General features: G+C 44.0%; 1 protein-coding gene across 5 annotated transcripts in view; it reads left to right on the forward strand.

The window, feature by feature from the left end:
* Window positions 1-17,522, forward strand: part of pidd1 (p53-induced death domain protein 1) — a 127,425-nt gene extending 109,903 nt beyond the window's left edge. For all 5 annotated transcript variants that reach the window (XM_068046028.1, XM_068046026.1, XM_068046025.1 and 2 more), the window contains one exon: window positions 9,603-17,522. In XM_068046028.1, the coding sequence (XP_067902129.1) occupies window positions 9,603-9,840 (238 nt within the window). In that variant the 3' untranslated portion in view covers window positions 9,841-17,522. The remainder of the gene's footprint in view (window positions 1-9,602) is intronic.
* Window positions 17,523-18,007: the final 485 nt, after the last annotated feature.

An 18,007-nucleotide genomic window follows, 5' to 3' on the forward strand; every position in this document is an offset into this window, starting at 1 on the left:
TAGTGTATTTGGATTTCCAAAAGGCATTCAGTAAGGTGCCACATGAAAGGTTACCACACAAGATAAGAGCTGATGGTGTTGGGGGTAATTATTAGCATAGATAGAGGATTGGTTAACTAACAGGAAACAGAGAGATAAATGGGTCATTTTCAGATTGGCAAACTGTAACTATTGGAGTGCCACAGGGACCAATGCTGGGGCTTCAATTATTTACGATCTATATCAATGACTTGGATTAAGGGTTCTAGTGTATTGTGGCCAAATTTGCAGACGATATAAAGATAGGTAGGAAAGCAAGTTGTGAGGACGACACAAAGGCTAGCATTTTATTCGGCAATAGGGGTCTTAACCACTGGCAAATGCGCCAGCGAGAGCCCTGTTTCGCCTCCTCTGGGGATGTCCCGCCGGATCAAATGCCACTTAAGCTCTTAAGTGGATAGAGGTGGGCCTTCCCTGGGATTCAGGATCCCTGTGACAGAAGACCTGACTGCTGCCAGCCAGTCACAGGACGGCAATTCTTTACTGAGCAGCACCACTGTGGAAGCGGTGGCTGCTGCCATTGGAGCACTCGCCCGAGGCCCCGGACCCAGGTAAGTCTCAGGGGGGTGGGGTCATGGGGGAGGGGTGTGTAACGGGGTCGGGAGCAAGAGCAGGGAGTGGATCTCAGCGGGTTCCCCCTTCCCGATGTCAGGTCTCTCGTTCAGGCACTGTGACATTTTACAAGGGACCTCCCCTGAATTGCCCACTTAAGGGCCTCAATTGGTGTGGCGGGGGTGGGGGGGGTGCGGTGGAAGGCCGATCACAGGCCTCCCTGCCCTGGACTTAATTTGGGTGGAAGCAGGAAAGTGGCAGTATTCTCCCCCACCACCACATCCCGGTCAATTATATACTCTCCCCGCCTCCAAACCCGCCACGGGGGAGAGCATAAAATTCCCCTCAAAGTGTCTGCCAAGAGATATAGATAGGTAAGTGACTAGGCAAAAATTTGGCAGATGGAATATTATGTGGAAAAATGTGAGGGTGTCCACTCTGGCAGGAGGAATAGAAAAACAGAATATTATTTAAATGGAGAGAGACTGCAGAATGCTGCAGTTCAGAGGGATCTGGGTGTCCTTGTACATGAATCATAAAAAGTTAGCATGCAGGTACAGCAATTAATTAGGAAGGCAAATGGAATGTTGGCATTTATTGCAAGGGGATTAGAGTATAAAAGTAGGGAAGTCTTGCTATAACTGTACAGGGCATTGGTGAGGCCTCACCTAGAGTACTGTGTACAGTTTTGGACTCCAGGCTGGGTCATTGAATATATTCAAGGCTGAGTTAGACAGATTTTTGATCTACAAGGGAGTGAAGGGTTATGGGAGGATGTCAAGAAAGTGGAGTTAAGGGCACAATCAGATCAGCCCCCCTGCTCTCATGCTCACATCTCTGTCCTGGGATTGCTGCAGTGTTCCAGTGAACATCAGTGCAAGCTCGAGGAATAGTATCTCATTTACCGATTAGGCACACTACAGCCTGCTGGACTGAACATTGAGTTCAATAATTTCAGAGCATGACGGGCACCCCTTTTTATTTTTAGTTATTTTTTCTTTTTCTTATTACTTTTATTTGCTTATTTTATTTTAGTTTGTTACATCATTTTTATACTGTGTGCCTACCCACTTTTTTTTCATGTTTGTGCTTTGGGCCAGGGCTGATGATTTTTCTGTCAATTAACACCCTCTCTGCACTAATGCTTTGTCTTTCAACACACCATTAATATACCGTTTGTCTTTGCTCCATGACCTCCTGATCAGTTATTCTCTGTGACCCTCTGTCCTATCAACACCTTGCCTTTTGTTATCTCTTGCCCCACCCCTGCTTTATTTGCTTAAAACCTATTACATTTCTAACATTTGCCAGTTCCGATGAAGGGTCACTGACCTGAAACGTTAAATCTGCTTTGCTCTCCACAAATGCTGCCAGACCTGCTGAGTATTTCCAGCATTTCTTGTTTTTATATCAGATCAGCCATGATCTTATTGAATAGCAAAGCAGGCTCAAGGGGCCAAATGGCCAACTCTTGTTCCTATTTCCTGTATTCTTATATTCCTTTCTTGTTCTGATGCACAACTACTAACTGTTGCCTTTTGATGTCTACCACCCTTTTGCAAATGGCTGCATGCCAACCTGCCCGGTATGTGTAGCGCATTCCGAGTAAGTCATTGGCATAGCACAGTTGCTCATGTTTTGTTTGAGCTTGACCGTGAACCATTTGCGTTGGATGCCAAACTTATGTTTTCCCTTAAGTACAACAGATAAAGGTGCAGCTCTACTGGATCATTCACTGTCACCACATGGCTGATCCAGCATTACTCCAGCTTTATTAGCTTTGCCTTAATCCCAGTGATACTCACCCATGCAGAACCTTGATGTTGGGTGCTTTGATATTCAGGGTGGTGGACAGATTGCAGCCTCCTGTGTTTTTGACATGCTTTCTGCAGCAGGTTCAAGACTAGCAGCTGTGCAGTGGGGTGGATGTAATGACTTCTTGGTAAACTTTGACCTTAGCATGCATCTTTATACTGTGTTGATTAAACGCAGGCTTCCTGAGATACGTAGAGGATGCATTAGATTTTTTGATCCAGCTAATAACCTCTGGGTCAATAATATCTGAGTGGTGATGATGCCCCGGCTGGGAAAGTTTTGACCCCTTCAATTTGGGCTGTTCAATGGTAATTATTGGTGGAGCATGCAGATTGGGTAGGACAGGTTGGTAATCTTAGTTTTCGAGAGACTGATCATTAACCAGTAGCAGCTGTGACCAAGAACAAAGAACACAGAACAGAACAGTACAGCACAGGAACAGGCCATTCGGCCCTCCAAGCCTGCGCCGATCTTGATGCCTACCTAAACTAAAACCTTCTGCACTTCCGGGGACCGTATCCCTCTATTCCCTTCCTATTCATGTGTTTGTCAAGATGTCTCTTAAACGTCACGATCGTATCTGCTTCCACCACCTCCCCTGGCAGCAAGTTCCAGGCACTCACCACCCTCTGTGTAAAAAAAAATGTGCCTCGCACATCCCCTCTAAACTTTTCCCCTCGCACCTTAAACCTATGTCCCCTAGTAACTGACTCTTCCGCCCTGGGAAAAAGCTTCACTCTGTCCACGCCACTCATAACTTTGTAAACCTCTATTATGTTGCCCCTCCACCTCTGTCGTTCCAGTGAAAACAATCCAAGTTTTTCCAACCTCTCCTCATAGCTAATGCCCTCCAGACCAGGCAACATCCTGGTAAACCTCCTCTGTACCCTCTCCAAAGCCTCCATGTCCTTCTGGTAGTGTGGCGACCAGAATTGCACGCAGTATTCTAAGTGTGGCCTAACTAAAGTTCTGTACAGCTGCAACATGACTTGCCAATTTTTATACTCTATGCCCCGACCGATGAAGGCAAGCATGCCGTATGCCTTCTTGACTACCTTATCCACCTGCGTTGCCACTTTCAGTGACCTGTGGACCTGTACGCCCAGATCTCTCTGCCTGTCAATACTCCTAAGGGTTCTGCCATTTACTGTATACCTCCCACCTGCATTAGACCTTCCAAAATGCATTACCTCACATTTGTCCGGATTAAAGTCCATCTGTCATTTCTCCGCCCAAGTCTCCAACCGATCTATATCTTGCTGTATCCTCTGACAATCCTCATCATTATCCGCAACTCCACCAATCTTTGTGTCGTCCGCAAACTTACTAATCAGACCAGCTACATTTTCCTCCAAATCATTTATATATACTACAAACAGCAAAGGTCCCAGCACTGATCCCTGCGGAACACCACTAGTCACATCCCTCCATTCAGAAAAGCACCCTTCCACTGCTACCCTCTGTCTTCTATGACCGAGCCAGTTCTTTTTTTTTTTAGAGATACAGCACTGAAACAGGCCCTTCGGCCCACCGAGTCTGTGCCGAACATCGACCACCCATTTATACTAATCCTACATTCCTACCAAACATCCCCACCTGTCCCTATATTTCCCTACCACCTACCTATACTAGGGGCAATTTATATAATGGCCAATTTACCTATCAACCTGCAAGTCTTTTGGCTTGTGGGAGGAAACCGGAGCACCCGGAGAAAACCCACGCAGACACAGGGAGAACTTGCAAACTCCACACAGGCAGTACCCGGAATCGAACCCGGGTCCCTGGAGCTGTGAGGCTGCGGTGCTAACCACTGCGCCACTGTGCCGCCCGTATCCATCTTGCCAGCTCCCCTCTGATCCCATGTGACTTCACCTTTAGTATCAGTCTGCCATGAGGGACCTTGTCAAAGGCTTTACTGAAGTCCATATAGATAACATCCACTGCCCTTCCTTCATCAATCATCTTTGTCACTTCTTCAAAAAACTCAATCAAATTAGTAAGACACGACCTCCCCTTCACAAAACCATGCTGTCTCTCGCTAATAAGTTCATTTGTTTCCAAATGGGAGTAAATCCTGTCCCGAATAATCCTCTTTAATAGTTTCCCTACCACTAACGTGAGGCTCACCGGCCTATAATTTCCTGGATTATCCTTGCCACCCTTCTTAAACAAAGGAACAACATTGGCTATTCTGCAGTCCTCTGGGACCTCACCTGTAGCCAATGAGGATGCAATGATTTCTGTCAAGGCCCCAGCAATTTCCTCCCTTGCCTCCCTCGGTATTCTAGGGTAGATCCCATCAGGCCCTGGGGCCTTATCTACCTTAATGCTTTGCAAGACACCCAACACCTCCTCCTTTTTGATAATGAGATGTCTGAGACTATCTGCACTCCCTTCCCTGGGCTCATCATCCTCCAAGTCCTTCTGTTTGGTGAATACTGATGCAAAGTACTCATTTAGCACCTCGCCCATTTCCTCTGGCTCCACGCATAGATTCCCATCTCTGTCCTTGAGTGGGCCAACCCTTTCCCTGGTTACCCTCTTGCTCTTTCTATACATATAAAAAGCCTTGGGATTTTCCTTAATCCTGTTTGCCAATGACTTTTCATGACCCCTTTTAGCCCTCCTGACTCCTTGCTTAAGTTCCTTCCTGCTGTCTTTATATTCCTCAAGTGCTTCATCTGTTCCTAGCCTTCTAGTCCTTACAAATGCTTCCTTTTTCTTTTTGACGAGGCTCACAATATCCCGCATTATCCAAGCTTCCCGAAACTTGCTAAACTTGTCTGTCTTCCTCACAGGAACATGCTGGTCCTGGATTCTAATCAGCTGACGTTTGAAAGACTCCCACATGTCAGATGTTGATTTACCCTCTAACAGCCGCCCCCAATCTAAATTCTTCAGTTCCTGCCTAATATTGTTATAATTAGCCTTCCCCCAATTTAGCACCTTCACCCGAGGACTACTCTTATCCTTATCCACAAGTACCTTAAAACTTATGGAATTATGGTCACTGCTCCCGAAATGCTCCCCCACTGAAACTTCGACCACCTGGCCGGGCTCATTCCCCAATACCAGGTTCAGAATGGCCCCATCCCTAGTTGGACTGTCTACATACTGTTTCAAGAAGCCCTCCTGGATGCTCCTCACAAATTCTGTCCCATCCAAGCCCCTAGCACTAAGTGAGTCCCAGTCAATATAGGGGAAGTTAAAATCATCCACCACTACAACCCTGTTACCTTTATATCTTTCCAAAATCTGTCTACATATCTGCTCCTCTACCTCCCGCTGGCTGTTGGGAGGCCTGTAGTAAACCCCCAACATCATGACTGCACCCTTCCTATTCCTGAGCTCCACCCATATTGCCTCGCTGCATGACCCCTCTGAGGTGTCCTCCCGCAGTACAGCTGTGATATTCTCCTTAACCAGTAATGCGACTCCCCCACCCCATTTACATCCCCCTCTATCCCGCCTGAAGCTTCTAAAGCCTGGAACATTTAGCTGCCAATCCTGCCTTTCCCTCAGCCAAGTCTCTGTAAGAGCAACAACATCATATTTCCAAGTACTAATCCAAGCTCTAACACCAGTCCCGCTGTGCTCAACAACATCTCCCTGCCTGCTCTTCCTCTTAGTCCTACTGGCCTTATTTACTATGTCCTCCTCATTTATTTCACTAGCTGTCCTACTGCTCTGGTTCCCACCCCCCTGCCACACTAGTTTAAACCCTCCCGAGTGACGCTAGCAAACCTTGCAGCCAGGATATTAGTGCCCCTCCAGTTTAGATGCAACCCGTCCTTCTTGTTCAGGTCCCATCTGTCCCTGAAGAGAGCCCAATGGTCCAGATATCTGAAACCCTCCCTTCTGCACCAGCTGCTCAGCCACGTGTTTAGCTGCATTATCTTCCTATTTCTAGCCTCACTGGCACGTGGCACAGGGAGTAATCCAGAGATTACAACCCTAGAGGTCCTGTTTTTTCACTTATTACCTAACTCCCTAAACTCCCCCTACAGGACCTCATCACTCTTCCTGCCTATGTCATTGGTACCGATGTGTACCACAACCTCTGGCACGTTCCCCCTTCAGAATGCCCCCTGTCCGTTCAGAGACATCCTTGACCCTGGCACCAGGGAGGCAACATACCATCCTGGAGTCTCTTTCACGTCCACAGAAGCGCCTATCTGTGCCCCTGACTATAGAGTCCCCTATAACTATTGCTCTTCTGCACTTTGTCCCTCCCTCCTGAACAACAGTGCCAGCCGTGGTGCCACTGCTCTGGCTGCTGCTGTTTTCCCCTGATAGGCCATCCCCCCCAACTGTATCCAAAACGGTATACTTGTTAGAGAGGGGGATAGCCACAGGGGATTGCTGCACTGACTGCCTGCCCCTTCTAGCGTTCACCCATCTATCTGCCTGCATCTTGGGTGACAAAGCAATCCCTAAAATCTCTTGTGTGAGTGATAATTCAATGCTCAGTAGTTAACTCAGAGAGGCCCATGGGATAGTGGATATCATCAATTTCACCTATGTCATCAGTCAAAACATTCACTCTGATAAGCAAAATGTTGGTTCATTTTGTTTAAGGCGCAAAGTGCAGCAGTCTGAGGACTTACTAGAACAGTATGCAGCTGGAAAATATATATCACATGATGTAGTACAAAATGTATACTTCATCAATAGCTTTAGTTAATATCATTTTTCATTAGAAATACATCAGATTATTTCATACATACGAACATATGAATTTGGAGCAGGAGTAGGCCTTCCTTCTCATTTATCTGGTTAAGATGGTAGGTAGCCGAGCTGTATAGATCAGGATGATCAAAGATGGACTAATGTTTAGGGTGCTGCAGTTGCTTGGTGATGTGGGGTCAGTTTTTCAGTTGTATGCTATTGACGCTCCTTCTCCATCTCTCTGAGCCTCTCCACTGCTTGCCCGTCATCCACTCGTGGATGAGCCTTGACTTATTCCACTTAAAGCTCAGAAAGGCTGAAGCCATCAGTTTTGGCCTCTGCCACGAACTCCATCCCTTTCCACTGTCTCTATTTTCCCCCACAGGCAGTGTCACCGTTTGAACTAGCCCATCCACAACTTTGGCATCCTGTTTCATCCTGATTCAGCTTCTAATCTCATAACCACCCAATCACAAAAACTGCCCAGTTCCACCTCTGTAACACTGCCTTCTTCTGCCCCTACCACAGCCCTTCAGCCACTGAAATCTTATCCTTCCTCATCTCCAGATTTGTTTGCGCCAATTCTGTCCTCGTCGGTCTCCCATCTTCCAGCGTCTGTTCATCGAAAACATTGCTGCCTTTATCCAATCTTGCTCTAAGTCCTGCTCACATATCGACTCTTCCTTCACTGATCTACATTGACCCCTGAACCCCTTGCATTTAAATCCCTTTACCGCGCGCAGTGGTTAGCACCGCAGCCTCACAGCTCCAGTGACCCGGGTTCGATTCCGGGTACTGCCTGTGTGGAGTTTGCAAGTTCTCCCTGTGTCTGCGTGGGTTTTCTCCGGGTGCTCCGGTTTCCTCCCCCAAGCCAAAAGACTTGCAGGTTGATAGGTAAATTGGCCATTATAAATCGTCACTAGTATAGGTAGGTGGTAGGGAAATATAGGGACAGGTGGAGATGTTTGGTAGGAATATGGGATTAGTGTAGGATTAGTATAAATGGGTGGTTGATGTTCGGCACAGACTCGGTGGGCCGAAGGGCCTGTTTCAGTGCTGTATCTCTAATCTAATCTAATCTCTGTAACCTCCTCCTGCACTACAACATGCCTCACCCCACCTCTTGCCACTCCAGAACTCTTCATTATTCTGTCTTGAGCCACTTGTGCATCCTCCCCTCCATTTACCCCATCATTGTCAACTGTCCCCCTCTTGCCTAGACTTATGCTTTCAAGTATTCCTCTGAAAAGCTCTTCATTTCCCTCTCCTTAAAAACCTTGCTTAAATCCACCTCTTTGACCAAGCATTTGATCACACCCAACCATCCCCTCCTCACACCTCTGATGTGGATGTTTTCTACATTTGAAGTTATGCAAATGCAATTCCTTGTCATTACAAGACATTTTAATTTTTAAAATATGATTAACAACTGGTACAAAAAATGCAAGTGTTGCATTTGTACAGTATCTCTCCAAGCACTTTGTTTGCATTTGGTTGCATGGAAGTCCACTGACTGTTTTATAGCTAATCGTGGCAGCCAATAGGCACAGTAGCATCCTACAAACAGCAGTTAGATGAAAGACCAGTTGATTTTGCTCAGTGGTGTAGTTGAGGGAGGAATTTTGGCTGGAGCACCAGGGGAACTCCCTCCTCTACTTTGAATAGTATAATGGGAATCTTAATGTTCACCTGAACCAAATGGAACCTCCGTTTAATAGCCTGTTTGATGCTGTTGGCAATTTGGCACCATCTCTGTACCACAGGGCACTATCAAATCTAGTTGGCATGTTCAAGATGTTTAGTGGACCTTGAAACCAGCACCTTCCAACTCGGGTGAGATTTGGTACAGAATGAGAACTTTGTTAGGCCTAAGCCTCACAATCTGAAGCTTGAATAGCTCTAGGGATACATGCATTTAGCGCACTGTAAATACTTTTGTCCAGCACCATATAAATTATTGTATTGATAAGCAAACATTTTTCAAACTTGCTATGGCCTTTTTGAAATTATTGCTTTTACTTTGAGCCCTCAAAACTAATTTTGTGGTCGTTATTTTTGTAAATAATGTCATCTTTTGAAATCAGGACAGATATTTTTCTCGATTTGCTACAATTAGCTTTTACCTCCTTTCTCACCTTTTCTTTGCTAAAATTGGCAGGCGAGCAATCTAAGTTTACATATATTAAATAATTGTTAGGTATTTTTGAGGATGTAATGCTTCTTAATTTCTTTATGTTTCATCCGCTCTAGTCTCCTCAATCCAGTGGTTACCTAGCTCCACCTGCCCATGCTGCTCTGAACCAGCTGTGCCAGGAGGATCACAGAAGTGTTTGCTATTCTTTTTCTAGCCTTAAACTCCATCAGTAGCTGATATGGGGAACGCAGAAGAGTGGAGAACCAAGCATGTGGGCAATGTTTAGTTTAAGTCCAGTGAAAGCAAAATGTTATCCTTCTTGGATATTGCCTATAAAAGAAATGTTATTTAAACCAGCTCTTGTCTTTTCAAAACATTAATTCACTTTCTTTAGTGACAACCTGGACAAGCAAATCCTGGAGATGCTCTTTACCTGGGCGCACCGCAGCATGAATGAACCAGGGTGCATCAGTCAGCTAATTCAGGCAATGAAGAAGAGTGATCGTGAAGATATTGCTGAAGAAATACATTGTATTATTGAACTGGGCAGGAAGAAATATCATGATTCCATTCGCCGAGTTGGGCTGAGCCAAGAAAGCAGCAACGAAGATTCAGCTATAGCAATGGTATAAACTGGCAAACATTGCTCCACTATACAAAATGCATATGAACCTTTGTGGTGGTGCTTGAAGATAGGGCAGGTGTTATTCTACTTTAGACTTTTATTTTTGCTGGCAGGAGGTGTCATGGGGGACACTGAACTCTTGACAACATTGTATGGGAAATGGTGCGCTGTATGCGACGTCATCAGAGCTAATTCCACAAAAGTATCAAGACACCACTGTGACTGTGTTTTACAAAGAAACACAGAGCAGGCCACCAAGATTTGATGGTGGAGCCAATCGATTTGAGGTGATGTGCAATTTACAATTTTATTTATCTGGGCTGGAGCATTTCAGCTATGAAGAGAGACTGGATAGGCTAGGGTTGTTTTCCTTAGAGCAGAGAAGGCTAAGGGGGGACCTGATTGAGGTATACTAAATTTTGAGGGGCAGAGATAAGGTAGATAGGAAGAAAATTTTTCCCTTAGCGGAGTTGTCAATAACCAGGGGCACAGATTTAAGGTAAGGGGCAAGCGGTTTAGAGGGGATTTGAGGAAAATATTTTTCACCCAGAGGCTGGTTGGAATCTGGAACACACTACCTGAAGGGGTGATCGAGGCAGGAACCCTCACAACATTTAAGAAGTATTTAGATGAGCACTTGAAATGCCATAGCATACGAGGCTATGGGCCAAGTGCTGGAAAATGGGATTACAATAGATAAGTGCTTGATGCCTAGCATGGACACAATGGGCTGAAGGGCCTGTTTCTGTGCTGTATAACTCTATGACTCAGCCGGAGTGACGTGCAGTTTTATTCCACTGCTTGTTATCCAGAGTAGTATAACCTGCACTTAGTTTAAAGTTTTTTTTTGGTGAACTTCTTCACTGCCCTTCACACACAAGATGTCCACAGTGCATCATGGAATCTTATACATAGAATCAAGCCATTCGACCCATTAAATCTGCACCAGTGTTTTCTCCACATGAGCCACCTAATCTAATCCTACTCTGTTACTTGCTCCCCATGCACTTTAAATCTGGGATATCGGGTCTTTGCCATTTAAGCACATAAGCCTGAGAATTGAGAATCCTCTTGTATCACCGAGCCTCACCGTTGGTGAGCATGGATTGAAATTCCGGTGTACCACTTAGTTGCTATGAGCCATCCTTTATGGCAGGAATGAAAAAAACCAGGATAAGTGGGGGCCTGCAATGCCAGCCAGCGTCTGCTTCCTTGCAAAGAAGGAGTTATGTTAATGAGCTTCCATGCTAAAATTTGTACTGTTTGGATGATCTTCACCCCTTGTGTTTACCAGGCCTATATAAAATGACTGGCTAACTAATTCAGTGACCTGACCTTGAGTAGTTGGATTTTTAAAGGTGCCAGTGGCAGTGCCTACTCAGTCCCAACACTGTACTATCTCTCCAGCTCTGACTGCACTAGTATGATTTTTTTTTCACTTTTATCCTTTTTGGCCACACTGAGTGCAATTGTGCCAAACTAGGGACTTTTTTTCCCCTTGATATTACATAAATTTAACTACCCGCAGAGCACTATAAATGTTTACTGCAATCAACTGTAGGGTTTAATGAAAGTTATAATAACTGTTGGCATTTGGAGAAAAGAGAGCAATTAAAGTAGGAACAAGTATTTGATGTACCACTCTTTCTTCATTTAAAAGTTGCAGGTATATATGATAGCATGGGCTATTCCCTTCTAGTACAGAATAGTATGCCAAAACTTTGCCTTTCTGGAGTGCATGTAGCACGGTGTGGAAATGCATGAACCCCTAACTGAACTGGTTCTATGGGTGTGAGAGTACATAACTTATGGTCTACAGTACATCAGTTCAAATGCAAGTTGTCATACTTATTCCATCAGGCTGAAACCAAGTAAGCCTAATGGTATGTAGATGTTTTAAATGTTTCTCTTCATTTAACTGTGTGTGTGTGTGTATATATATATATATATATATATATGTTAATGTAGATATTCTGTGTTTATGTATGGCATCTTAAAATATTTTTTGCACTAATCTTTAATGTTTTCATCAAAAATTGCACTGAGCTTAGGAGCCTAATTTGTAAATTTCTTCTCTAACAAGTATAGCAGCCACTTCATGTTAATGTATTTTGGAAAACATCAGACTGAGGGGAGTTGTACAGTGAGTCATAAATAGCAGATAGTCAGGAATTCATTTATTCTAAAATGAATACAGCAATATGAATATGGATTGCCTCTTGCTTTCAACACATACTTAACTTTTCAAATATGGAAAATTGGGAATAACTTATTCCTCTTTTGAGACAAATACATTTTAAGAAAAATATACTGTCAGTTCTTTGAGTAATCGATATCTGATGCAGCTGCCCACAACATTATCAGCTGCCAGTTGCCTAGGTCTGAATCAATAAGTGAGTGGCATACTTGAAGGGTTGTTGAGTCCCAGGGATTTGTGCACTTGGAACCACAGCCTCCCAAGTACATTCAGAAATGTAGACTGGTTATGCCAGCCCAGCACAATGACATATTGTTTCTTTCAATATGACATCTTTCAGAATTAATATGTGCTTTATATATTTACCCTACTGGAGTATCTACCACTCTTCCAATACTCATTTACATTTCAGATGATGGGTTTCACAATACCACAAAACAGATATAGATGAGGAAGGCCATTCAGTCCACCTTAATTCATTCATCGAAGAAGGCTCCAAATATTCCTCTGGTATACACCCAAACGTCCTTTCCACGTGTTGATCATTTTTTCATCTATGTCAATCTAGCAAGTTAGCAAAAACAGACCAATGGATTCAAAATTGCTGAGAACTCAAAAAAAGAGCTCTGAATATAAGTGATTGGAAAACAAGTAATAACACTGAATATGAGGCAGGACACAAGGCTAGCGAGCTGTGGATATGCCCATAATTCCTTCACTCATATTCGAGTTAAACAAACATTAACTAATGAATGCTTGAAAAGGAATGCATTGTTTGAGGCACAAGATTAGTTTTCTAGGGGAATGACCCTCCCTCACCCCAGAGATTTTGAATTTGTGGCACTTTATTTGCTGTATTTGTAGCATTTTTTAAACTTATTCATTCATGGGAAGTGGATGCCACTGGCAAGGTAAGATTTATTGCCTGTGAGAAGGTCGTGGTGAGCCACCGGCTTGAATGGCTGCAGTCCACCAGGTGAAGTTCCTCCCACAGTGCTGTTAGGGACAGAGTTCCAGGATTTTGACCCAGCGACAGTGGGGGATCGGTGATATATTTTAAAGTTAGGATATATTTGACTTGGAGTTGGTGGCATTCCCATGTGCCTGTTGCCCTTATCCTTCCAGGTAGTGGAGGTCGTGTATTTGGAAGGTGCTGCCAAAGAAGCCTTGGTGAGTTGTTGCAGTACATCTTATAGACGGTACACACTGCAGACATGAAATGCTGATGGTGGAAGCAGCCAATGCTTTAAGTTGATGGATGGGGTGCCAAACAAATAGGCTGCTTTGTCCTGGATGGTTTGGAACTTCTTGAGTGTTATTGGAGCTTCACTGATCCAGGCAAGTGGAGAGTATTCCATCACAATACTGACTTGTGCCTTGGTAGAAAGGCTTTGTGGAGTCAGGTGACCTGCTCATTGCAGAATGCCCAGCCTCTGACCTGCTCTTGTACCCACAGTATTTATATCGCTGGCCCAATTAAGTTTCTGGTCAATTGTAAACCCCAGGATGTTGATGTTGGGGGATCCGACGATGATAATGCCATTGAATGTAAGTGGCAGGTGGTTAGACTTTCTCTTGTTGAAGTTGGCCATTGCCTGGCACTTGCATGGCATGAATGTTATTTGCCACTCAGCCCAAGCCTGAATGTTGTTCAGGTCTTGTTGCATGTGGGCACGGACTGACTCAGTATCATGTATATCAGTGGAACTGAATCTTGTGCAATCATCAGTGAATATCTTCTTATTATGGAGGGAACATCATTGATGAAGCAGCTACAGATGGTTGGGCCTCGGACAATGCCCTGAGGGACTCCTGAAGGGCTGAGATGATTTCCTGCAACAACCATAACTATCTTCTTTTGTGCTAGGTATCATGCTAGCCAATGAAGAGTTTTCCTACTGGTGGCTCCTTGATGCCACACTCAGTCAAATGGTGCCTTGATGTAAAGGGCAGTTACTCTCACTTCACCTCTGGAATTCAGCTATTTTGACCATGTTTGGACCAAGGCTTTAATAAGATCTGGAACCCAGTGTTCCTGGTGGAAACCAAACTGAGTACCAGTGATTAGGTATTGGTGAGTAAGTGCCACTTGATAGCACTGTCAATAACACCTTCTGTTACTTTGACAATTGCGAGTAGACTGATGGGCGATAATTGGCTGGATTGGACCTGTCCTGCCTTCTGTAAATAGGGTATACCTGGGCAATTTTCCACTTTGTTGGGTAGATACCAGTGTTGTAGCTGTACTGGAACAGCTTGGCTGGAGGTGTAGCTACTTCTGAAGAACAAGTCTACAGTTAGGAACATAGGAGCAGGAGTAGGCCATCCAGCTCATCGAGCCTGCTCCACCATTCAATACGATCACGACTGATCTTCCACGTCAATGCCTTTTTCCCACACTATCCTCATATCCCCTTATGTCATTTGTATTTAGAAATCTGTCAATCTCTGCTTTAAACATACTCAATGACTAAGCTTCCACAGCCCTCTGGGGTAGAAAATTCCAAAGATTCACAACCCTCTGAGTAAAGAAATTTCTCCTCATCTCTGTCCTAAGTGGCTTCCCCCTTATTTTGAAATTGTGTCCCCTGGTTCTAGACTCCCCAACCAGGGGAAACATCTTAGCTTCATCTACCCTGTCTATCCCTTTAAGTATTTTGTAAGTTTCAGTTAGATTACCACTCATTCTTCAAAACCCTAGAGGATACAGGCCCAGTTTCCCCAATCTCTCTTCATAGGACAGTCCCACCATCCCGGGAACAAGTCTGGTGAACCTTTGTTGCACTCCCTCTATGGCAATAATATCCTTCCTAAGATAAGGGGACCAAAACTGCACACACTACTCCAGGTGTGGTCTAACCAAGGTTCTATACAATTGAAGCAAGACTTCACTACTCCTGTACTCAAATCCTTTTGCGATAAAGGCTAACATACCATTAGCCTTCTTAATTGCTTGTTGGAATGTTGTCAGGGCCCAAAGCCTTTGCTGCATCCTGTATGCCTTCAGACGCTTCTTGAATCAGCTTGGCTAAAGACTGGTTTCTATAATGGTGAGGACCTCAGGAGGAGGCCAAGATGGATCATCCACTCAGCACTTCTAGCTGAATATGGTTGCAAGCATTTCAGCCTTGTCTTTTGCACTCACATTCTGGGCTCCAGCATCACTGAGGATGGGGATGTTTGTGGAGGCTACTCCTATTTGTTGTTTAATTGTCCACCGCCATTCATGACTGGATGTGGCAGGACTGGAGAACTTTGATCTGATCTGTTGGTTGTGGGATCACTTAGCTCTGTATAGCATGCTGCTTCCGCTGTTCAGCATGCATGTAGTCCTGTATTGTAGCTTCACTAGGTTGACATCTCATTTTTAGGTATGCCTGGTCCTGCTCCTGGCGTGCTTTCCTGCACTCCTCATTGAATCAGGGTTATTTGACTGGCTTGATGGCAATGGTATAATAAGGGATATGCCAGGTTGCAGATTGTGGTGGAATACAATTCTGCTGCTGATAGTCTACAGCGCCTCATGGATGCCCAGTTTTGAGCTGCTAATCAGTTCTGAATCTATCCCATTTAGCACAGTGGTAGTGTCACACAACACAATGAAGGGTGTCCTCAGTGTGAAGATGGGACTTTGTCTTCACAAGGACTGTGTGGTGATTACTCCTACTAATACAGTCATGGACAGATGAATCTGGCTTCTATATCCTCATCAGTGAGGATGAGGTGAAGTAGGTTTTTCCCTCTTGTTGGTCTTCTCACCACCTGCCGCAGGCCAGTCTAGTCGCAGTGTCCTTCAGGACTTAACCAGCTTGATCAGTAGTGGTGCTACCAAGCCATTCTTGGTGATGGGCATTGAAGTCTCCCACCCAGAGTACATTCTGTGCCTTTGCTACCCTCAGTACTTCTACCAGGTGGTGTTCACTATGGAGGAGTATTGATTCATCAGCTGAGGGATGGTGGTAGGTGGTAATCAGCAGGAATTTTCCTTGCCCATGTTTGACCTGATGCCATGAGATTTCATGGGATCCAGAGTCAATGTTGAGGACTCCCAGGGTCACTTCTTCCCAATGGAATAGCACTGTGCTGCCACCTCTGGTGGATCTGTGTTACTGATGGGACAGGACATAGCCAGGGATGGTGATGGAGGAGTTGATTGTAGGATGTTGGCTGTAAAGCATAATTCTGTGAGTATGACTCTGTCAGGCTATTTATTGACTAGTCTGAGTAACAGCTCCTCCAATTTATTAGTACAGTAACACAACCACTATGCTACCATTACCCTGTATTCATTTTGGAATCTAGTGAACATAGACATTGCATTTTAAGACAGGTGCATTTACTCAGTTTTATTAAAAGCTGTTTTCTATTTGCCATTTTAAAAGCTCTTGTATTAGCAACAGGTTACTAATTATTATCCATTACTGGGAGGGAATAATGTTTCAAATTGCCAAATACTAATTTTGGATTTGAACCCAAACATATTGGCCGTGGGCATAATTCCGGTCAGGGGTGCAGGCAGCAAATTTAGAATTGTACAAACTCCTTCCACCTGCTGCCACAGCATTCCCTTCGCAACACCTAGCAGAATCAATTGCAAAGGTATCCTGGTATGCTCTGTTGGAACATTTTTAATTTTTGCACTAAAATTGCTGCATTCTGGTTAATTTTAAACTGTTTTATATTTCACGATTAAGTAGTTTAATCTTTTTTTAAAAAGTAGGAAAACATTTGTGTTTTTTCTACACATCAAGACCATATTTCTCCAAAAGCTACTTGAACAGACACTACCCTCCCCTTTGCACAGGGACATTTCCTCCCTCCAGCTTTCCCACAGTTTAGAGGTATTCTCACTCCCTTTAATCAAATTTCCCAGCAGTTCACGCGGGCACTCTTTTCACCCTTTCCTATCACGGTTTATTAAAGTTGGCATTTTTCTCAGCCCCCCCACCCACCACCATAATTTAAACTAGCAGTGTTCGATCCCTCTCCTCCAGTTTAAAGTGGTACTCCTCCATCCGGGGCTTCTCCTGCCTCCTCTTGCTGCAGTCCCATGACATCTTCTGTGAATTCCCATTCACATTGTGCAACAACATCTAATTTCCTAGAGGAGGAGCACCAGGAGTTACCCTGAGAACACTGACCACATGGAATGTAGACATTGTGTGAAGGAGATCTTCCTGATGTCAGTCCTAAGTTTTCCTTTCACCACTGAAACTCTGTACCCTCTGAGGATTAATTTCGTGGCTCTGCACTGACTCCCAATGCTTGAATGCCTGGTGTCATCGATTGACAGTTGCAGCAAAAATTATCTAAATGGTACTGTTATCCAAAACTTTTTGTGACTTGTACATCTCATTCATTCAATCCAAATTTAAACAATGAATATAATTTGGATTTAGAAACAGAATTCTCGAAGATTATTTTTATTTTGAATGCATAATATGAAGTTAAATTACTCATGTAAAAATGTAGCTCCTAAGGTAACATGTCAAATGGGTTAAGTTGTAAATTCTATTTATAAAACTGTTTTACCAATAAAATGTGCAAAATTGTACAAAATTTGTCCTTCTGTGACCATGGACATGCAGACTAAGTGCACTGAGCTGAGATCATGGACATACAGATTGAAGGCACTGAGGTTCTGCCAAGATTGACATACATACGCAATGGCTATTGTAGGGAATGCAATGGAGGTTGTCTATTTAGATTTTATGAAAGCATTTGACAAGTACCACATAAAAGGCTGATTAACAAAATTGAGGCTCATGGAATAGGAGTGTCAGTGTCCGCTTGGATAAAAAATTGGCTTAAGGACAGAAAACAGTGAGTCGTGGTATAAATGGTTATTTTTCAATCTGGAAGATGGTCAACTATAGTGTTCTTCAAGAGTCAGTACTAGAACCACTTTTTGTAAAAAAAAACATAAATGACTTGGATATTGAAATTCTGAGTAACATTTCAAAATTTGCCTATGGTA

The sequence above is a fragment of the Heterodontus francisci genome, chromosome 14, assembly GCF_036365525.1.
Source record: "Heterodontus francisci isolate sHetFra1 chromosome 14, sHetFra1.hap1, whole genome shotgun sequence".
Taxonomy (NCBI): Eukaryota; Metazoa; Chordata; class Chondrichthyes; order Heterodontiformes; family Heterodontidae; genus Heterodontus; species Heterodontus francisci.